This window comes from Antechinus flavipes, chromosome 5, assembly GCF_016432865.1.
Source record: "Antechinus flavipes isolate AdamAnt ecotype Samford, QLD, Australia chromosome 5, AdamAnt_v2, whole genome shotgun sequence".
Classification (NCBI taxonomy): Eukaryota; Metazoa; Chordata; class Mammalia; order Dasyuromorphia; family Dasyuridae; genus Antechinus; species Antechinus flavipes.
Window position 1 is genome coordinate 89,828,585 of NC_067402.1, and position 24,214 is coordinate 89,852,798.

Sequence of the window (24,214 nt, forward strand, 5' to 3'; positions counted from 1 at the left end):
TTATTTTCATAGATTTTTAATGCTTCTATTAAGATAGGTCATTCTCTTTTAAGGCACAGCTCTCTAGGTTTCTTCAATATATCTGCCTGGGACAAACTATCCTGCCCATTTGAATAGCCCCTGATCATATTGACTGTATTGATCTTAGTCTAGTTACTGGGCAGGCTACTTATAAAACTTCTTAAAGTTTCAAGACTGAAGAGTCACAAAAGGTCTTCCAACTCTAAAAAACAAAACAAAACAAAACAAAACAAAAAAACCTTTGCTTTGATGATATATAAGGGTGATCATAAAAAACCATGGACTGCATAGACTATTAGAGCTACAAGCTATCTCCAGGAGTCATTTAGTCCAATACTCCCTGAAATGTGAATCCCATCCACAGTATTCCTGATATGTGGCCATTCAATGAAAGAATTTTGCTACAAGCACTCACTGCGCAAGGCAAGTGATTCTACTTTTCAGCAGTCCCAAGTTTTTTCCCTTCTATTATACTTCTCTCTTGTAATTAGTCAGGAATTTTTAAAGTATGTACTTGATTTAAGAAGGTAGGGAAGTGGGAACATTTTAGAAATGTCCCATATAAAAGAAAAGTTTTGAAAGTTTTGCCAGAAGTTTTAGGGGAAAACTATTAGTATAGAGAAAACTAATTTAAGTAGAACTCATTCTGTCATCATATGAGATAAATAAGATGTATCTCTCCCATGGGCTGATGAATGAGTTATAATAGGAATATCTCACTAAAAAGACCCTGGCACTTTTGCTGCAACATCATCTTTTTTCATGAATTCATAGCTTAAAGATAAAAGGGATCTTACAGATATAATTCAGTTACTCATTGTAGAGGGAGAAGAAATGGCTCACCCAGGTTGCAAAGTCTTTTGACTTGGATAATGGAAAACTTGGAGAGGTACATCAAAATGGGAGAAGCTGAAATATTATCGTAGCTTTCAAAAAAAGGGAAGAGAATAGAATCTGCAAACCATAGGCTAGTGATCTTGACTTGAATTGCTAGGGAAAATTCTAGAATGGATCATTAAAGAGAATTGGTATATATCTAGAAAGGAAAGAATTGATTACAAAGAATCAGCCTGGCTTCATCAATTATAGATTGTATCAGACTTCATTTGAGTCTTTAAAAAAAAACAATATTACTTAACTAATAGATGAGAGGAATGATGTGGATATTAGTTAATCTAAATTTTGGCAAAGCTTTTGATAAAATAGCTTATAGATTCAGAACTGGTTGGATGGCTAGACTCAAAGAGTAGTTCTCAGTGATTCAATGTCAGCATGGTGGGGGATTTCCTATGGAGTATCCCAGTGATCCATACTTGACACTGTGCTATTTAACATTTTATCAATGACTTGGATAAAGATATACCTCTCATGTGCAGATCACAAAAAGGTTACTTAATACAACAAATGAAAAAGTCAGAATTCAAAAGATTCTTGCTAGACTAGAGCATTACCTGAATATAATAAGATAAAATTCAAAAGGGAAAAATAAAAAGTCTTGCATTTGGGTGCAAAAAGTCAACTCCACGAATATAAGATGAAAGATATATGGGAGAAGGAGGGAGGGTAAAAATATTAAGTGCTTGACCATCTACTTTATGCCAGACACTGTGCTCGGATCCTGGAATCATCAGTGCATTCAGGCAGATCATTTAAATCACCGGGTAAGGCAGAATTTTTATATAATGTAATTGGCAAAGATTGACTATCTTTTTCTACCATTTCAAGACCTATCAGCCGTGGGTAATGCATGTCACCCCAAGAAGCTGTGAAATTAAGTTGAAAACATATTCCACTGTAAATTTATGGCCTTTGATCACCATCACCATCTGCTGACTGTCTACTGACTGTGGTCTCTTGAATTCTTCCTCATATCAAATTGCACAGAATTTCAATGTTAATATCCAATCTCATTAGAACAGTTTTGGCTTCCAAAATGTCATCATCAGTGGTAAATAATAATAGTATCTTTAAAATACTCTGGAACTTCTTTCAGTGTTCCTGAAATTTTGGCAATTTCTCCTTTAAACATGCACTGTTCATCTAATAACAAGTATCATATGATCATATGATCAAATACATAGTCAGCAGTTTTAAGAAAGATTTGGGGGGCGGGGTTTGTGGATTTTGAGCACAATATAAGTCATCAATGTGATGTGACTGCCCAAAAAGCTAATGAAATCTTGGGCTGTTCAAGTTGGACATAGCTTCTGGGAAGACAGTGGTGATAATCCCTCGACAAGACCCATTTCTTGTTAGAACATGAATTAAGAGATAATCTAGAGACTGTCCAAAGGAGAGCAGTTAGGATGGGGCCTTAATTTAAATTCATGACATACAAAGATCAGTTAAAGAAAAAAAGAATTTTGGTGAGGACGTGATGGATGTCTTTAGGTATATGAAGGGTTGCTAAATGGGATTAGATTTGTTCTATCCGGTCCTAAAGGACAAAAAAAAGAGAAACAGGAAGTTATGAATAGGCAATTTTAAGCTTGATAACATAAAAAAAATCCTACCTATTAATTGGAGCTACCAAAAGTAGAATGTGCTTCTCTGAGAGGTGGTGGGTTTTACTTCCTTTAGTTAGAAGCTGGACAAACACTTGCCAACTATGTTGTAAGTGGGAATTCTATTCATGTGTGAGTTGGACTAAGTAGCTTCTCAGATCACTTTCAGTTCTTAAATTCTATGATTTTATAACTTTTAACTTTAGGGTTTTCCTTTTTTTCTAGATAGCTGCTTCCAGAAATGTAGCATCAGTAAAATCCTTAGGAAAAGCTAAAGGTCTTGATATCTATCTGCAAAAAAGGCTTTTTACCTGGAGTGATAAATTGACCAGCAACTACTGATTTTTAATTTTTATTTCTCTAATTATTTGAGTTACATTAAAATCAAATCTAATTAAGACATTTGACACCTACTAGCTGCATTACTCTGGACAGATCACTTAACCCCGATTACCTCCCTCTTCCAAAAAAAAAAATTAAAATAAAATAAAACCTAAAAAGTGTCAATAATTAGGATATTTTACTGGCACTATTACAAGATTTCCATGCTCAGCTGTGCCCTCTAGTGGTGAAAGACGTATTCAATCTACCTGGTTTCCTCTACCTTGATTAAAGAGAGTAGGGATTTAGGGATGGCTACTGCAGAAGTTCTTCTCTTCATTTGGGAGAGTAAGTTGGAAACCCAGTACATAGTTATGGGCTCAGATTTGTGGAATATTTTGGTACTCTGAATTCCCTGAATAGTGTTATAACATGAAAAATACATAGGATCATAAATTTAGAGTTGAAAGGGACCTTATAAACTATCAAATCCAACTCTCACATTTTACAAATAAGGAAACTGAGGGTATATAGGCCAAGGGACTTGTTTGTGATGTCTGAATCCAGAATTTGAATCCAGATCTTCCCAACATTAAGTTTAATGCTCTATCCACTACATTCTGCTGTACTGATTGGGAATCAGGAAGCTTGGGTCCTAGTCCTTGAATGAGCACTGACAACTTTGCAGATGGGTCTTTACAAGTGATAACCAGATGGCCATCCTTTTATTAATTATTTGCTAGCCATAATTTATAAAATTATCAACTACCCAGAAATTATATCTCTCAAACTTTTTTTATACCTCATAGAATTTAATCCCTGAGCTGGGCCTTTTAAATCTCTACCTAGATCTCTGCCTCTGTCCTCTTCCATTTTGTTTATTTGTTTATATTTTGTATTATTTGATCTGTGTAGATGCTATTTCTACTCTAGTAGAACATATGTTTCTTAAGGATAAGAATCATTTAATATTTATTTTTGTATCCCCAAAACTTACTTACATAAAACTTAAGTAGGTACTTAATAAATACTTAATGATTAAATTGAAGAAAAATATAGCAAGGGTTGAGGGTAGGGGGCAATTAACGAAATTGAGCTATAGTCTGTAATCACTGGGACAGAGATGCTCACAAGAGTTGAACCTGTGACACCTCAGTCTCTGTGTTCAACACAACAGGATTAAAGCACTAAGTTTCAAGAATATACTGAAAAATATTAGGATAATTGCTGAATATAGGACACTTACATTGATATCTTGACTTAATGCACTTCCTTTTATTTCCACCTTCTCTCTCACAGGTGGACAGTCCCTTCAGTTCTGGGAGTCCTTCCAAGGGATTCTTCTCCCGAGGTCCTCAGCATCGTCCCTCCAGCCCTGTGTCGGCCCCTGTGAGGGCCAGAAATAGCCCAGGCTCTCCCAAAACGGTGTTTCCCTTCCCCTACCAGGAGTCCCCTCCCAGATCTCCACGTCGCATGAGTTTCAGCGGCATCTTTCGCTCCTCCTCCAAAGAGTCCTCCCCGAACTCCAATCCATCTACCTCACCTGGGGGAATCAAGTTTTTTTCCCGCTCAAGAAAAAGTAAGATATTATATGGTTTCAGGTGGATTTGGGACTGTGGCTCTATTTGCTCAAGAAAAGCCTTTGGGGATGTTAAGCATCTGGGGTCCACTCTATGCAGATGACACTGACACAGGAATATGTCTTTCTGGCATGTTAAGAACAATAACAACAGAAATCTCATGGAAATATAAAGTTTTCAGCTAATATTTCTTGTCTTGTTTAATTTCATACAATAGGCTATGTGTATTTCATACAATTTCCTGCATGGTACAAGCTCTGTGTGTTTAGCTCTCTGTATATATAGATGATGTTCAGAATGGTCTTTGAATCCCTCCACCTCCACATTTGGTTAAAAAAAAAAAAGCCTCCACCTTTATAAGTTCAGATACATCTGCCTAGGACCGGCCAAATAAGAATCTGCTTAAAATATCTATATCCTTCTCTCTTGCCTTTTAGTTTTGCATTTATCAGGATCACTGAGGGTAAGAAACACAAGATAGGTCGGCAGGCTCTTAATGGAGTGCTCTAGGCAACAGCAGAATGGATGAAAAGGACTGCCAATGGAAATGTGTTCCGTATTTCAAGAGCAGTGATAAATATTTAGACAATCTAATTTTCACAAACTAAAAAAATTTTAATGCAATTTTTTTTGTATTCAAGGCTTAAAAAAAAGTTCATAATGCAGGATTTGTCTGAGGCAAAATTGTGAACTAGACACAATCTGTTTTCTTACTTTTCCCCATTTCTGCTATTCCCATTAATCCTCATTTCAGTCCCTCACCATTCTAACTTGGCAACCAATTCTTTATCATCATTTCATTTAAGGATAGATATTATTAAATAATTCATGTGTTAGCCTAGTCAAGAGTATTTGCTTTTGAAAAAAAGGATCTCAAGGGGAAGGAAAATAATAAATAAGGCTCTCTAATGGTAGTTTTATAGGTCCTGGGGCAACTAAGTTGGGGAAATAGTTTGCAATGGGAAAGGAAAATCTTCCTAAAGCCCTGTAATAATAGGACATAGGCAAGTCATTCCTTCTGAGGCCTACCATGAGCTCCCTTTCTGTGAAAATTTCATGATATAGATATTATAGCTACAGAGTTTCAGAGTTGGGAGAAATGGCCTTCCAGATGATGTATTGAGCATCAGAACAGCTCATTTCAGGCCTTGATTAAAAAAAAAAAAACTTCTCAGGACCATAACCTGCTTGGTAGGACTTAGCCACCCTGATTTTGTGATATAACAGATGGCCCCAGTTAAAATAAGAGTTATTAAATAATTAGCAAAACAAAATTTCTTTAATTGTACTGAAATTTAAAACTTAATGATATGTTTTATAGTGCTTTTAAGAAGGATATCTTGAAATTAGACACTGATGGCAGTGTTGGAATTTCAAAAAGACTGGTTTCTTAGAAAGATTACAATAACTGATGCTGAGTGAAGTGAACAAAATAGAGAGAACATTGTGTGTGATAATCATCTGTGGTAGATAGCTCTTCTCAGCAATACAATTATCCAAGACAATTCCAAAAGAGTCATGATGGAAAATGCTGTCCAGTTCCAGAGAAAAAACTATGGAGTCTGATTGCGATCGAAGCATACCATTTTCACTTTTTTTGTTTTATTCTTTCTAATGGTTTTCCTCTATTGTTCTGAGTCTTTTTCACAACATAACTAATATGGAAATATGTTTAATATGATTGTAGATATATAATCTATTTCAGATTGCTTGCTGTCTTGGGGATGGAAAAAGGAAGGGATAGAGGAAAAAGAATTTTGAATTCAAAATCTTATAAAAATGAATGTTGAAAACTATATGTGTAATTAGAAAAAATATCATGAAGATGGAGAAAAAGACTGTTTTCATATTGGGGGTTAGATAATGGTAGAATTGAGTTGTGCAGAAAGGCCCAGGAATAGGAATCTGGCTTTCCAGGTGGAGACAAAAGGTTGAGTCCAAGAGAGGTAACTTAGGATGGAAAGAAGCTCACAGTTATTATGTGGGGAGGCAAAGTCCAGAGCCAAGGAGATCAGGAAGGTCATTATGAGAAGATACAGTGAGGCAGGTTCTACTCCTAGGACCAATCTTGTCGGCTTATCATGGGTGGCCAAAAGGAGTCAGAATCTTGAAGGTAATTAAGCAACTGAAATGTGCCATTAGCTTTTGTGCAGGATGCAAAAAGACAAAAACAACCACCAAAAATCCTTGCCCTAAGGCAGCTTACATTTTTCCAGAAAATAATAATCAATAACAGAGCTGAAAGATTGGAAGGAAGAGGCTTGCTTTCTACTCCAAGGAAAACAATAAATCATAAGGATTCAGAACCTGCCTCCATTAAGCCCAGTTATTTCCCTCTGAATAAGTAACTGGGTCTCTTGAGATTGAATTAGCCATTTTACTGTTTTATTTTTTTCCAAGTGAAACACTTTCTCTCTTGGCTATGGGGAGCAAAGGAGACACACAGCTGGGTTCAGATGTCCTTTGGGAAATTAAAAGGAGTTGCGTAGTGTGCTAAATGTACTAAACACTCAAAGACTCATGGAACACTGGAACCAGAAGGCACCTTTACATATCATCTTAGCCAGTGGCATCAGATTCAAATAGAAACCGGGGACACTAAGCCATACTTAAGGATCCCTGTGAGTGTACATTGACTTAGAAAATCATATGTTAACATTGTCTACATTTTATCCCATTTTTTTATTTTGTTAAAACATTTCCCAATTACATTTTACTATAGTATGGGCTATGGATCCTATATCTAACACCTCTGATATGTCAACCCCTTTTAATTTATAAATTTAATACATTTTTTAAATTATATATATATATCTTATAAAAATACTGAAGTAAAAAGAGCACTTAATTTGTCTAAGATGTGCATTGATAATGAGTGGCTAGAACTGGGACTAGAACCTGGATCTTTTGACTAAATTCAGTGAATCCTGTGTTTTTTCTATTATGTCACAGTGCTGTAGGAAATCCACAAGAAAGCTTATCTCAAAATGTTGATCTCTTTCTGTAATATATACAACTTTAATCCCCAGAAATTTTTTCATTTTCTTTCTGCTATAAATATAATCCTTGGAAAGTCTTAGCCCTTACTGAATAACTAGACTTTACATTCGTAGCACAGGGTTATAGAAAAAAAAATTGACCTTGTTGAAGTCAGTGTTGCAAAGGGAGTTAAGATCTGAGTTTCCCCTCCCCTTTGGCCTTGTATAGTCAGTTTCTGGTGATTAGGAGTTCAAGTATTTGTTCAGGGAAAGAAAAATAGGCTATATTTCCCAAGATCACAGGCGCCTCAAACCAAGTCAAACATATTAATAATAGAAACAAGGATCTCATCTGTCAAATACACTGAACACACTCCATCGATCATTAGCTTAGGTCCTTGGCGTGGGACTCTAGCACAATCCACCAAACTCGTTATCTTCCTGTTAGAGATTGCCCAAGAGGGAGGGTTAGTATTTCCTCCCAAGGGTGGGCCCGTTCTCCAGTGGCTTCATCTGAATTGTTTTGTGGATGGGGGAGGACTTGCTGGTCCCAGTGCTCTCACCAGAGGATTTCCTGGCTTAGGGTCACTCATGCTATATGTCCCATATTTATGCCAGTGAAAGTAGGTTATAATGAATCTGCTTCAATGGTCTCCTCAATTAAGTCCATCCTATATTCAGTGATTTTCCTAAATTGGGGATCTGACCATGTCTGTCCTCAGTGAATTCTACCGGCTCCCCAGCATCAAATATAAAATATTTCTTTGGCTTTTAAAGGCCTTCCCAAATTGACTCCTTTCTGTTTTTCCACTCTTCTGATACTTTACTTCCTTCCTCATCCTCTGTAATCTAGTGATTCTGATTTCCATGCACAAGACCCTCCATCTCCAGACCCTGGGCATTTTTCACTGGCTATGCCCTCTGCCAGGAATTTTCCCTCCTCTCCTTCCTGGCTTCCTTGGCTTCCTTCAAGCCTCTAAAATCCTTCTTTCTTCAAGAAACCTTTCCTCATCTTCCCTAATGCTAGTGCTTTCCCTCTGACATTATCTGTGATTTATCATGTATATGTGTGTGTTTGTATACACAAATATATAAATATACATATATGTGTGTGTATAATATGTTATACACACAAATACATATCTTGTCTGTACACAAACATGTGAGCTTTTTTTGACTTTATTTGTGTAGTTAATGCTTGGAACATTTCCTGGCATTTAATAAATGCTCATTAATAAATGCTTATTGACTGCCTAGCTGAACTTGAAGGAGACATGTAATCAGAAAAAGGCACTGAGATAGTTTGAATAGTTTGAATATGTATAAAAATGGAAATATTTATATGAAATACTAAGGATATTTAGCCTAAAGAAGAAAAGACTTAGGTGGAACAGAATAGTTAAAGAGTTTGGACTCGTTTTATTTAATTACCAGAGGGCAGAACTAGGAGGAATGGATGAAAGTTGGAAAGAGATAAATTTAAACTTGATGCTTCCTAATAATGAGATATATCTAAAATTAGGATGGATTGCTTTGAAATTGGGGAAGGCCTTTCAGATGACTTTAGTTGACCTCTTGTTGGACAGAGATTGGACTAGTGATCTCTTTCAGCTCAGAATTCTGTGATTTCATGAAATTTGAAGGAGCATCTCACCTGATTGGCTTTGATGACACATGGGATGTTTATGGATTGATGTGTTGTTTTAAGAATAATCATATTCTTCTCATCCATTGCCTCCTTTTCACTGCATCCTAAATATAACATGGGATCCTCCTAAAGGACAAGGTTAAATGCAATTATCTAAATAAATAGACTATGCCTTTGGGATGATTTTGGTAATGCATTAGGTCACTAAAGAGTAAACTTTGAAACTTGTTCTTGCCAGTTTCCAAGAAGACCAGCGTCATAGTTAACTCTATTTTTCTTTTTTTTCCCCCTAGCTGGCTATATTTGTCTATTTCTTGTCATCTAATGAGTAAATTTAGGAAAGAAGAGGTCAATGACAGAGTCTTGGAAAGTACATATATTTAAGGGGCAGGAGGAAGAAGATTAGCCTGTGAAGTAGGAGGAGAGTGGTGAGTGGGGGAAGCAGGATGGATTATCATATAGTGAGTGTGGGAGCTGGATTTTAAGGGATTAAAGAATGAATAGCAAAGAGAGCAATTGGAAGTAAGAAATGTTGATTTCTCTTTGGAAAAGGAAAGGAGGAAAAAACCAATGCCTTGAGGATTAGAAAATGCAATTTTGAGTAAAGAGGAGACCTCACTAGGGACACTGTGGATAGAACTCTGGGCTTGGAGTTAGCCAAGACCTGAATTCAAATATACCTTCAGACACTTGCTAGCTATGGGATCTTGACTAATTCCCTTAACTTTCCTGCCTCAGTTTCTTCACTTATAAAGTGGGGGTCATAAAAGCACCTATCTCAGAGGATTGTTATGAACTTCAAAAGAGATCTTATTTGGAAAGCATTTAGCCCATAGGCACTTAATAATGCGCAATTCCTTATTCAAATATTTATTTCCTTTTTCAGACACTCTTCCTTTACTCTGAGGGAGGCAGCAGCAGCAGAGAGAGGTTGGAAATACAAACAGGAATGATTGTTGATGTAAGGTGCTGTGGAGGTAGAGGGAATGGGATCAAGAGCAAACATGAAGTATTTAGCTTTGGTGAGACATTCTTTTTGTTCCGATGGACTAAAGGAAGAAAGAAAAGGTGAAAGTACAGAGAGGTTTTCAAGGAGAAAGGAGTAGAGATGAGGGTGTGTCCTTCAGATTCTTTCTAACATAGAAGGTGAACTCACCTTTTAGGAATGAGATGTTAGAGTTGGAGCGGACTTAGTCAAATCAGAGAAGTTGGCTAGAGTGCAATATATCTAGAGGATCTGGGTGGGGGCTTTTAAAATATGGTATATTTTATAATTCCAGAAATTCCTTTCTCCATGGCATAGCATAATTGTTTTGTAATTGGGAGGCAGTCTCAAATCCTCTCTTGGGTAGGGCCATTTTAAACCATGCTTGAAATTGCACAGATACTTTAACCTGGTACAATACTGGGGGCTTGAGGAGAGCCCCTACCCATCTTTTAAAAAAGCCTTATTCAAACGCTACTTCTTTCATGAAGCTCTCCCCTCAGGCTCCATATTGTACTTCTTTTGGGGTCTCTTTGTTAAGCACTTATATATAATTTTGTATTGTAATTATTTACATATGTAGCCTTTTGCCTTTTCTCATGATTCAAATATACATACATACACACATACATACCTGTATGTATATATACATATATATGGATATGGATATGTGTATACATGCATATATATGTAGATATGTATATTTTGACAATATATTCATTTGTTTAGTTTCCTTTGTAATTCTATATAGTTTATTTTATTCATTTAACAAGGTTATTCTGAGAAGGGATTTCCCCCCCACATACATGTTAAGAAATCCACATCTTAGAGAGTAGCCTAAACCCTGAAGAGTTAATGACCTGCCCAGATATCTCATTTGGCCCTAACAATTTTGGGAGGTAGGTGCTGTTAGTGGTCTCATGCTTTATCTGGTTCAACTCCCTCATTTTATATGTAAATGAGGAAAAAATGAAGTGAAATATGCCCAAGATCACACGTGGTTAAATGACAGAGCCAGGACTTTTGCCTTCAGATCCATTTCTCACAGGTTCTGCTTCCCAAGGATGTTTTGGGGGAATGTGCTTTTGGAAATCCTAAAAGTCCATGCAAGTATATTGCATGGATTTTGCTGAGGCTAGTGGGGGTGTTATTATTTTAATAGATACCTAACCAATGTTTGAGGTTGCTGTTAAAGCTGCTGAATATGCATTTACGTGTATCCTGTAGTTGCAATTTCACCTTTTAAAGGTGGATGTGGTTTTGGGAAATAGCCAAATCACTGGCACCACATCTGATGAGTCAGATGGTTGATCAAACTGGGCAGCATCATTTCTGGTTAAAAAACAAATTCTTTGTGACTGGCTTAAAGTAGTTCTAAACATGGGGTCCATGAACTTGTTTTAAAAAATATTTTTTATAAGTTCATTTCCATATAACTCACTTCTTTTTCTATCCTATATATGTTATGCATTTATAAACATTATTCTGAAAGGAAGGTCCATAGACTTCACAAGACAGACACAAAACAGAGTAAGAAGCTCTGTTCTAAAATTAATGATTTTGTTTTTTTTTTTTTTTTAGTAGGGTTCTTCAAATTGGTCCAATGTAGAGGATCTCTGATAAACAGCTGTTCCAAAAAAAACCCAAGGGTGATCAGGGTTGTATAATCATTTCTGGATATTCCTTTAAAGGAATATGGTCCTTTAAAGGACCATAGCTAAAATCTTAGATGAAATCATAGAATATAGAGTGACAAGGAATCTTAGAGATCAGATTAACTTTTTGCTCCTCAAATTCTAATACCTTTACTTCAAAGCAAGGAACATTTTGAGTATGGCCCCCCAAGAACTTCATATGTGACCCAATTCAGAGAACTATTCCTCATGTGTGGTTGTCCCCTGAGACTTTGAGTAACTGAATGTACCTAACTAGAAAAAGGAAGTAGCTATTAAAGGCTGTTGAGACCTCTGTAATGGAGGGCAAGACAAACCAAAGCTTTCTTCTAGAACTCATCAATAATAGTGTCTTTATGGAGATGGACCATGTAAGTCAGATTGTGGCATCCTGTAGCCACCAAGAAGAAAATTCATCCTTAGGGATTGATTAATTGCTGTGGATAAATTGCTGAGAAACAAGAAGCTCAGCTTCAGAGACATTGAATGATAATATTTATTAAAATCTACTATAGGCATTTCTCACAGCACTTCTGTTGTTTCTTGGCCTACTTACTCTTGAGCTCACTTTATTTATCCTGGTACTTACTCTTAAGACAGAGAAATGTGTCTTGCATCATTCTTTTGTCATAGTGTTATGTCCCTAGTCTACTCTCTTAAATTTCTTACCTGTCTAGGAATTGTCCTGTAAGGTCCAGACTACCTTCCCTGCTCCCACCTCATAGACACATGCTGCTTCAACCACAGCACAGCAAAGGCAACCAAAACATTCTCTCCCTGTCAGCTTAGATCCCTTCTGAGCCAAACCTCCATTCTAACAAGTGAACCATCTGAGAACCTCTGGGCTTTCAAAAGGTCTTCTCCAACACCCACAATTCCTGTCTCCCTCTCAGCCACGTGGGAGCTCTCCCCCTTCTGTTCTCCTGTAGGACTTAGTGTAATATTCACTGATTATTTAGTGCAGGCTATCTTGTATTGCTGGTTATTTTGGGTTTTTTATGTCCTATCTTCTCCCGAAACCTGCAAACTTCTTGAGGTCATGGGCCATATTTTAGGTTTTGGATCTCCTACAATTCCTAGCATAGTGTTTTGTGCACAGTTGCTATTCAAGGAATATGAGTCTTTAATGACTATATAGAGAACTGAAAAGTTTTTCCAATAGTGGGACACTCAGGTACAAAGAGATTGGCTTTATCTTTATCTGACTCACCTTAGACAGGGATAGATAGGCAGAAGGACTAGTGGGAATGCTCCTCTTAGGGTAAACTAACCAATCCATCTTTTTGTGCATCTTTGTACTCCATCTCTACTGTCTCATTTGCCACCATAGGGCTATAAGGGAAATCACTGAACCTTTTGTTTGCTTCTGGAGGGGAGCCGTATCAGATTTAGTCTGTGCTCTAGCAGAATCTAAAAACATGCATGCAAAAGAAAATGAGTGAGTTGAACTCTGTCTCAAAGGTCCCTTTTGGTACTCAGCGCTGTGAGTCTAGGTATCGGCGAATCTCAACTTTGATCTGTCTACGCGGATAGAGCTGCCCGAGGTCCGCCAAGCTGCCCTCAAGACAGAAATGATTGCGTGAGACAGGGCAGGGGTATCTGCCCAGATGGGTATTAATGAGCATCTGTGCTGCACAGCTGCCCTGACTCACTTTATCTTCATACAATCCATCTAAGGCTGGTTTGGACGGGAAGCAAGTGGGACTGCACCCACGGAGCAAGAGCACCTGGGAGCCCTCCTCCGGCCAGCCCAGGAGGTCGGGAGAAGGCCCGGTTCAGAGGACATGTTTCTCTACCTTCTCGTGCCAGCTAGTATGCTCCTGGCACTTTGTGCCCAGTGTGTCTTTTGGCAGCTGCCCCCGATGTGATTGTTGGCTCCAGCCTTCTCTCTCCAAGACCATTCACACCAGTGGCAAGCCTTCCTGTTGGGTCTCCTGGGTATGGTGTCCATCCCTGAAAGTTTCCCCATCCAGTTGGCTAGCCTACCAAAGCAGCTGCTGGGGCACTCCATCCTGGGGCCCCAAACCCGCTGTGGGCTTGGCAGGACAGCTTGGAGCCTTCTCTGTGCCAGAGGCTCTGTGGTCAGACTCCAAGCCGAACTAGCTTGGGTCCCCATTGGCAGAGGTGGAGCATAGAGAATGTAGTTTGTCTGCTTTTCAGAGAAGCTTACATCAAGGCCAGTGTGGAGGATTCCTGCCTTAGAGAGGAGCAGAGCTTTGTCATCCCAGTCAGTAAGGACTAAGCATCCTGTCCACATCAGCCAGAGGAGGAACTCTCCTGCAGAGCATGGGCTCCGTGCCTGTTGCAAATTGGGGGACGCTTTGGGAATTTCCCCAAGGTCAAGGTCACTGACAGGATTGGGTGAGATGGGTGCTGCCCTCACATCCCTTACTCTGTGAGTCAAAGGTGGCAATCAGATGAGAGGATGACCCGTTACAGCTTTGCCATTGACCATCATGCTGTAATCAGCTAGAAAAATGAGTAATAAAATTACTCTCATAGAGGATTTAAGGCTTACTGTTGCTTTACACAGATTATTTCATTTGATGAGAATAATACATTCAGAAACATTGAATTCTTTTTCCTTCCAAGTCAGTTCCTTCCCAAATCAGATATAGACAACTATAATCACCGACTCCAATGAGAAGAGGGAGTCAGCATAAACTGGAGTAGTCTTGGAAGTCATTAGTGAATAGTAGGAGAGGTAGCCCATTAAATAATCTATTTCCCAGTGTATTTTAAATTTAAGTTGAATTAAATTTACAAAAAAGAGATTTATTCAAGAACATACCCAACTTTTAAAAAATCTAGTTTTATTGATCCTTTTTTAAAAATCACAGTTATTTCTGGAGATTATACATTCCCAATCACTATTACCATTGTTTAAAATAAAACAACCAATAGACACACTGATCACATTGGACAGCATATGGCACATTCTACATTTGCAAACCTCTACCTCCTCTGTTGAGGAAAGGAAATATGTTTCATTAGTTCTCCAAAATTTAAATTGGTTGTTAAAATTAATGACTTACATTACCTTTAAGTGTTATTTTCATTTATGCTATCTTAGTCTTATGTATATGATTCTGCTTACTTTGCTCTATATCAGTTCATTCAAACTTTCCTTATGTTTCTTTCTTTTGGTATAATAATAAATCTGTTATATTCATATATTACAGTTTGTTCAGCCATTCCCCAATTGACAGTTATCCATTTTTCCTTCATGTTTTGGGTACCAGAAAAAAGTACTTCTATGGAAATGTTGGCATATATGTAGCCTTTTCCTCTGTCCTTAATCTCTCCTTGGAGTATATATCCAATAGTGGAATGACTTTTCTTGCAGAGTTCCAAATCTAACACACTATTAGTGTGTTACCATACCTGTTTCCCATAGCTTGACTAACATTGATTATTCCTGCTTTTATTGTTTGTGAATTTGCTGGCTCTCAGGTAAAATTTGCTGGCTTAGAGTTTTAATTTGCATTCCTCTTATATGAAACATTTTAAAATATGAGTGTTAATCGTTTGTATTTCTTTAGAAATTTTTAAAATATCTTTTGACTACTTATCTATTGGGAAATGGCTCTTGGTATTATATATATGTCAATTTCCTATATATTTTGGATATCTAACTTTTATCAGATATATTTGATACAAGATTTCTTCATGATAGATAGGATATACTCTTATTTCATTTTATCAGTTTTGTTTGTAATAAAGCTCTTTAACATATTAGAAACTGTCAGTTTTGTCTAATCAACTGTCATTTGTCTTAATAAGAATTTTTTCTAGCCATAAGTATGGAGATTCCTTTGTTCTCTACTTTTAAAAATACTGTTCTTTAATATTGAAATCTCATTATCCATTTTTGTTATTGTGGCATATAGTATAAAGTGCTTCTCTAGATCTAGTTTCTTTCAAACTATTTTCTAGTTTTTTTAGACATTCTTGATGATAGGGCATATTTCCCCAATAGCTTATATTTTTGAGTTGATTGAACTTGGCTACTATGTTAATTTGTGTCCAAATATTGCTTATTTAGAGTGTTCCTATTTCTAATCATTATCAAATAGTTTTTATGAGTATTGGTTTGTGATATGATTTGAAGTCTAGAAATACTGTTTCTTAATTCTAACCCCCCATTATTTCTCCTTAAATTAACTATCTTTTGTTGCTCTAAATTAATTTTATTTTGCCTAGTTCCAAAAAGTAAGACTTATAAATCTATAAATTAATTTATATATCATGACCTTTTAAATTATATTGATATAATCCAACCATGAGCAATGAATAGTCTTCTAATTTATCTTCCTTTAGTTCTTTAAAGAATATTCTATAAGTGAATTCATAGAAATCTTGTTTTTAACCTTAATAAATTGATTCTCATATATATTATGCCTTTTGTAATAATTCTGAATGGTGTTCCTCTTTCTGTCATTTTCTCTGGTTATAGTTTTTACCATGATAAATGGTGATGATTTTATGGATTTATTTTGTATCCAGTTACTCTTCTGGAGATATTGTTTTGATGGGTTGGTTTATTCATTCTGATTTTTTTCTAACATATGAAAACATTTTATTTCCTTTTTATTGATGTTTTTGGCTTTAATTTGTTTGTCTATTTTGTCTTTTCTATAGCTATTATTTTAAATACTATTTGAAATAATGGTGAGGAGAGGTAAGGTTCTTGCTTTCTCCCTGTACTTAACAGGATAACTTGTAAGTTTATTCTATGAATAATAGTGTTTTTGTGTTTTTCAAATGGCCTTTCCACATTCATGATTTTTCAGATATTTAGCACAAATGCATCCTGTATTTGATTAAAGTAGTATTCTTCATTTATTGATATAATTGTGAAATTTTTGGTTTTTATATGATTAATTAGGTTGTTTTCATAATATTGAACTAACCTTGCATTCCTAGCCAACTTGGTCATAGTAAATTTTTGTTGGTATAAATAAATTTTGTCCCCTTAAGATTTTATTTAAAATTTTTAAATATTCATTTATGAGATTTTTCTATAGTTCTATTTCTCTGGTTTATCTCTCCTTATATCTTCAGTTTATTAATCCTCTTTCTAGTTTGTTAAAATTTCCTCTGGAGTTTACATTGTAGAATTTTTATATAGTTTCATTATCATTCCTGTTTATAAAGTATTGTTAATATTATTTGTTCTTTAATCTAATTCTTCATAGCCTCTGTGTTCCCTTTATCAATCATTCTTTTTATCATGCTATGCTCTGTAGAGGATATGTTTAATATTCCTGCCTTTTTATAATTAAATTCTTTGTCCCTTAACACATAATCTATTTTTGTAAAGATGCTGTGTGATGCTGAGAAATGTACTTATTATTTAATATTCCCACTCAAAAGACATCATAATTCTTTTATATATGTAATTTTTCTAATAGTCTCTTTAACTCTCAATTTTCCTTTAAAAATCATTTTTCTGTAACCTTATGAAACTCTTAGGGAGGAACATTCAAGTCTCTGTAATTGTGTTTTGTGTCTTTCTGAAATGCCATAAATTTCTATTTTTATGAATTTAGGTACATTATCATTCATTATAACTTTTTATTGTCTGGTATCATAATTGCTACTTTTTGTAACCTACTGATTTGTAGTATGTTTTATATTAGCCTTCCATTTTAATTTATTATTATCTTTTTATATAGCAAATTGGTGCATTTTGTTTTCTTGTCGGTTCTCCCATTTTCTTTTATTTTATTGCAGAGTTGAATCCATTCACACTATAATAGTTTAGGTTTTTCTTTTTCTCTATTTTAATTATTTTGTATTTTTTCCTTTTGTCCTTTTAAGTCAGTTTTAAATCCTGCAATTAGTTTTTCTTCTGCTATTTTTATCTGGGTCTTTTTTCCTATTCATTCTTCCTTTTCAGTCTGCTACATCCACTTTCTATTATTTGTCCCATTTCAAGTTCTTATTAACGTAATAAGCATTTTTGTGGATCCTACTATGTGCCAGATATTTTACTAAGTACTTTACAAATATTATCTCATTTGATTCTAACAGCTCTGTGTGTTTAGATGCTTTTATTATCTCCATTTTACAACTGAGTAAAATAAGATAAACAGTTTAAGTGAGTTGATCAGTTACACAGCTAGTAAGTGTCTGAAGCCAAATTTGAACTCAGGTTTTCCTGAATTTGGACTCAGCTTTTTATTCTGCTACTAGCTATCTCAATAACTATTAGGTTCTCTTTCTATTAATTAATTTGTTTTTTGTTGCTTTCCATTCTTGATCTTTCCCTTTCTTTGTGTCTATAAGAATATAAATTTAAAATCTATGCCACTATCCCCCTACAAGAAGCCTTTCCTATTCAATTCTCAATTTTTCTGTCTTCCCTCCCTTACTTATTTTTATCTTGTTTATATCTTTTCATATTTGTTTGCTTTTTTTCTCCCCCATTAGAAAAAGGGTATGGCCTGTCTTTTTTTTATCTTTTTGTATTCCCAGTACCTAGAACTAGAGCATAGTAGATACTTAATAAATGTTTATTAATTGACTGACCAAATAACTTTTTAAACTTTAGTAATATTTATTTGTGATACCCTTTTTCAAGAAGAAATTATTTACTTTGTCTAATTCCATTTCTTCCCATTTAAAGAAGAAGTTTCTGAATTTTATCTCTTAGTTCATGTTACATATGCTTACTTATGAATTCTTTATTCTCTCTTTGTCCATTATATAATATAGGGTTTCTGGGAGACAAATATAGTATTCTCTTTCTATCCTGTTGATCTTCATGTGTATTTATGCATTCTTTCCCATTCTCCCTTATCTCTCTTTTTCTGTGTTTATTCCAATTCTAAAACCTTTAACAGGCACCTGTATAATGTGCTAGACACCATTGCAGGAACTAGAGATACAAAGACAAAAATAAAAGTCCCTAATTTCAAGGAGATTACTTTCTCTTGGAAAAAATAATATGTTCATATATATAAGATAATTTCACAGAGTGGGGAGGAAGGTGATGCAGCAAAGAGAGGAGCATCTTTGGGAAAGGAATCAGGAAAGGGTTCATGTCAATGGTAGATGCTTTAAACTGAGTCTTGAGGGAAATTAGATATTCTGAGAAGCTGAGGTGAAGAAAGAGTATATGCAAATTTAGTCATAATAGACAGCCTGTACAGAATATGAAAATGGGAGATGTGTGAAGAAAAGGAAAGACAGATTTGGCAGGATCATAGAGATGCATAAAAATGAAGGGAGTTGATTAGATCCCCAAGCAGGAATGTATGTAGAAGTGAGAAAAGAACTGGCTCTAGGAAATTGCTTTGGAATACATCCACAGAAAGAGGAAAAAATATGCTTGATGAGTCAGTAAAGGAGATAGAGAAGGAACAATGAGACAGCTAAAAGAAAACCCAAGAAAAATCAGCATGATGGAAATCCATAGAAGGGAAAGTTATTAAACAGGAGAGGTCCTCTTCTAATCATGATGGTCCCCTTGACATTACTCTAATCTCCTCCCATCATTGTGACATGTATTAGTGGAAACATTAAGTAAGGAATTTAAGTATTTTTAAATCCTTCACCTCAGCCTCTCTCTCCAGCTTCATTATACATCATTCCCTATGTATCTTGTGCTTAACTAGCCAAACTGCCCTTCTTTATGTTTCTGATATGTCAAATTCCCATTTCCTTTTTCCGTATTTTCACTATCCATCTTCCCCATTTGAAATTACATTCCCTCCTTATCCCCCCCTCAGAGAGTCTATCTCTTCCTCCAAGAGCATTACCTTATTAAAAAGTTTTTCATCATCCCAGTTAGGTGATGAATATGAATTCAAATGTAGCCCTAGACAGTAGCTGTATGACACTAGGCAAGACATTTAACCTCCATCTAGTTCCCATAAACACTATTATTATTCCCATATCAGAGATAAGGAAACTGACCTCAGTTTCCTTATCTCTGATATGGGAATAATAATAATGTTTATTGCCCTGAGTTGTTACAAAGATAAAAATGAGGTGATATTCTCTCCTTCTCCCCCTTTTTCTTTCCTTCTTTACCTCCTTTTCTTGCTTTTTCCTTTTTCTCCTCCTTGTCTTCCCCCTCCTGTTTCTTCCCTTGTCTTCTCTTCCCTAGCACCTTGCACGGTGACTATTTAAATAACTATTTAATAAATAATAGATTCTTATTGATTGTTTGTTGACTGAGTGAAGGCTGATGTAGTAAATGACCTTGAGGGTCTCTTGTTCTGTCATAGTGGGATGAAGACTAAAAATAAGTGAGAACCTTTTGTTAAATGAACCTTTGCTTTTAAGTCATATGATTTGCCACTACTTTCCTTGAATCCTCCTCCCTTCTTCCTCCCCTCTATCTCCTCACTTATTAGCAAAGAGATCTGTTACATCTTTATCTGACTCACAGGAGATACAACTGCCCCTGGAAATAAAACTTAAATTAAGTTCTGCCCAATTCAACTAGACAGGCATTTAATAAGATACCTACCCACATGTCTCTAATTAACAATAGCTATGTCTGAAGAGAAAAAAAGTACAACTATAGAGTTCCCAGTGAGATATGCCAATATTTACAAGTAAGGATGGGTCCTACAGGCTTGCAAACAAAATACTTTTCTCTTATTCTCATCCATTGTCCATTCTCTTCAGTAAAATATCCAGCATCTAGCCTGAGAAGATTATAGTCACAATTAGAACCAAATCATGTCAAAATCAGAGAGTTAATGACACTTGTCTTTGGAATTACGAGTCTATAGTTACACATTAAAAAAAAAAAAAAAACAACAGCTTGGTCTATTCCTGCTCAATAACTCCCAGACTTGGACACAAACAACAAATGATGTCTTGCCCAATTCTGTTTATGATGCTCCATTTCCTCCTCGATTTTCCCTTTCCTGTGGTCCTTTAGGCCGTAACTGTCAGATCTACCAGCATGTGTATTTTTCTCTGCCTTGATGTGTAGATGAGGGGCAGGGCAAAACTCACAGTTTATTTTTCATTTGGACAGCCATCAAAAGCAGGGCTGAAATAGCTGATGAATGACATAACTGTCTTGTGAAGCCCTTCAAGGCTGTTGTGGTTGTTCGAGTAGCCTAGACTTATAACCAGAGGGTCTTCCAGTGACTCCTATTTGGGGACCAGTAAGCCCTAATTTCTCTCCCTTTGGGGCATTAGTCCTAAGTGTTCACACTTTCTTCCTTTTCCCTTCCCTTTTCCTGTTTCTGTGACATTGTCTTCCTATCTAAGAAGTAGCCAAAAGTATAGTACCATCTAAGAAAAAAAGTCAAATATACACTACGGTATTCATCTAGAGAGAATTAAGTTACGCAGATAATGTAATAGTAGAGCCCTTATGCAAGTGTGAAATATAGTCTTCAAGGCTCATCTCATAGTTCGCCTCTTCCATGAAATTCTCCCAAACTCTGGTTAATCTCTTTTGATCTCTCCAAACCTGGAACTACATAGAGAATCAATATAGCAAGCAGTGTGGCTCTTAAATGTTTTCTTTTAGTTTAGAATTTAGTTGAACTTTAGTTCAGAATTTTTAGTTGATTGCAATATTGATATGAGCTGCAGGTGTGACATGGTTTCCATTAAGTAGTAAACAAGAGGTAATGGTCCCTAGAGAGGTTATAGTTGTTCTGTATTGGGCAGGATAAATCTTGAAAGATGTATGGGGTCTGTGTATATCATATTTTAAGTCAATGTTGACAAACTGAAACATGTCCAGAAAATGAGCAGGATGGGACAGGAGGATTGAATCTAGAGATCCATATGAGATTTGGTTGGGGTCACTTCTAGGAATATTGATTGGTTGGTGTCCTTTGATATTGAGGAGGACTTAAAATAATGTCTTTATGCTAATGGTCTACATATATCATATTTTAAGTTAATTTTGACACACTGGAATATGTCCAGAAAATGATCAGGATGAGACAGGATGAATGGATCTAGAGATCCAAATGAAATTGGTTGGAGTCACTTCTAGGAATACTGGTTGGTGTCTTTTGTTCTTGAGGAGGACTAAAATAATGTTTTTATGTTCGTGTCAAGATATAGTGTGTTCAACTGTGACTAATTAGACCAGTACAAACTTGGAAGATTCTGTCACAGGTTAAGCACAAATAGTCCATATGAACATCATAAATTTGCACATGTCATGTTTCTGGGCTAAGACAATTCTGCTTTGCTCCTAGAGCACAGCACCCACCTTTAATGTGGAAATGCCATGCTGATCTCTCATGTTTTACAGTCAATTATTTACAATTGAGTTCTTCAGAGAGACCAAGAATGTCTTTCTGTCACTTCTTCTGACCACAATGTGAGGGCTTGCCCTGTGTGAGCTCTTCATTTTAGTATTTCTTTTAGTATTTCCTTAGAGATGAGAAGACTGAGGGAAGACATAAGGTTAGGAACTGTACTTTTTATTTCATTGGTGAGTAAACTTTCTCTACTAATATCTGGTCAGCACTTTCTCTGCAATTCTGTCTTGGAGAGTCACTTAGAGCATAGAGAAATTAAATGATAGACCCAGTGTCACATACCTAATATGTGTCAGAGATGAGACGAACCCAAATCAACTGTCAACTGTCAAATATTTGAAGGACTAGCCTACGGAAGAGACACTACTTATTCTATGTAACTCTAAATGAACGAAATAAGACTGATGGATGATACATTTTGTTGGAACTGTAGAACGTTGGAATCGGTTATTTCATAAAACCATGAGGTACTTATTTAAACAGATTGGGAAAACTACCCATTAGCCCTGTTAAAAGGACTTCAGAATTTGGATTCAATGAACTTGAAGGTACTGGTAGGCACATACATTTGTTTTGTTTTCCTAATTAAGAGGAAACAAAGGTTTTTTAAAAGTTCTTGGAGTATAAGAACTATTTTTAAGCCTTTTATTCCATCCCTTACCTCTACTCTTCAGTCTAGTTATGTGCCTATTTTAAACAAGTCATGATGCTGCTACTATGGACACAAAAATGAAAAAAAAATCTTTCCCCTCAAGGAGCATTTATCTTATTGGGAAAAAATATGTAGAAAAGAGCCCTCCTGGAAAGAGCTCTGGATGCCACATGAGAAGTTGGCATTTTATCATTTTAGCAATAATGAGCCACACTGCAAATTATTTATTAGGGAAATCAGATCAGTGCTGTAAAAAGATGATTTTGGCAGCTGTGTGGAAGATGGATTGGCCAGAAGAAAGGCGGGGTGCCAAGAGTTCAATTAGGAAGCTATTACAGTAGTGTGGGTGAGAGGTGATGAAGGTCTGAAGTAGGTTGATGGTTGTGTGAATGGAAGAAAGGGAACAGATGGAAAGTTGTTATGGAAGTAGAATTTAAAAGATTTGACATCAGATTGCCTGTGGGAAGTGAAGGAAAATTAAGTGTTGAGGAAGACTGAGGATTGCAGATCTATCTCACTATTAAAAGGTTGATCCCTTTAATAGAAATAAAGAATTTTAAAGAAAGGGCATATTTAGGGAGAAATAGCAACAACAACAACAACAATAATAAGCAACATGGTAAAGCAGATACAGATGTGGTCTCAGAGTTAGGAAGACCTAAGTTCAACTTCTGCCTTTCATGGGTGAATAAATATTATCAGGGTTAAAAGTAAGTCACTTCACCTCTCAGTGCCCCAGGAAAGTCTTCAACACTATAAACATAGCTTGTATTTACATAATCCAATGCAAACACTTTGTTATCTAATATGGTCCTTATCATAAGCAAGTGAGGGGGTGGCTAGTATTATCCCCATTTTATGGATGAAAAAACTGAGGCACAAAAGATGTGCAGCTTACCTAGGGTTACATAACTAAGTTTCTGAGGCAGAATTCAAATTATGAGGGGGGCTTTCTGATTCTAAGTCTCCCACTGTATCCACTGTAATATGTAGTTACCAAGTCACAGGGGTGTTACCCATATGTATCAATGAAGGATGTTCCCCAATACTGATAATATCAAAAGTCTGGACTGTTAATAATAGCAACAGCTTATGTTTATATAGTGCTTTAGGGTTTTTAAAATACTCGGATATTACCTTACTATAACAAATCACAATCCTAAATTTACAAATATATTTTCAATTTGTTTTCAGTATTTCATTTCAGTTTCATTTTAATTGTATTCAATTTATATTCAGTATCTAAGTATTAAAATTTTTACAATTTTATGTTTTTTCTCCTCATTTTTACAAATGAAGAAACAGTTTGTAAAACAATTTGCCTAGGTTCACATATTTAGTAAATTTTGGAAGCAAAATAAAAAATCCAAGTCTTTCTAAGATTCCAAATCCAAAGCTCTATCCATTGTATCACTGTAACAGAAATTTGAGGCAGGTTGAATTTGGACTACCCACAGGGCAATGTCAGCCAAGAATTGGAGCTCAGCAGTGAGATTTAGGGCTCAATGGAGATTTAGAAGTCATCTTTGTGGAGGTGATCATTGAACCCATGGTAGTTTCAATATATAAACCCCCCATGAGATTTCTCAGACCCAA

General features: G+C 35.9%; 1 protein-coding gene across 7 annotated transcripts in view; it reads left to right on the forward strand.

The window, feature by feature from the left end:
* Positions 1-24,214, forward strand: part of PRKAG2 (protein kinase AMP-activated non-catalytic subunit gamma 2) — a 425,664-nt gene that overhangs the window by 170,492 nt on the left and 230,958 nt on the right. For all 7 annotated transcript variants that reach the window (XM_052000483.1, XM_052000478.1, XM_052000477.1 and 4 more), the window contains one exon: positions 4,146-4,425. In XM_052000483.1, coding sequence (XP_051856443.1) covers positions 4,146-4,425 — 280 coding nt within the window. The remainder of the gene's footprint in view (positions 1-4,145; positions 4,426-24,214) is intronic.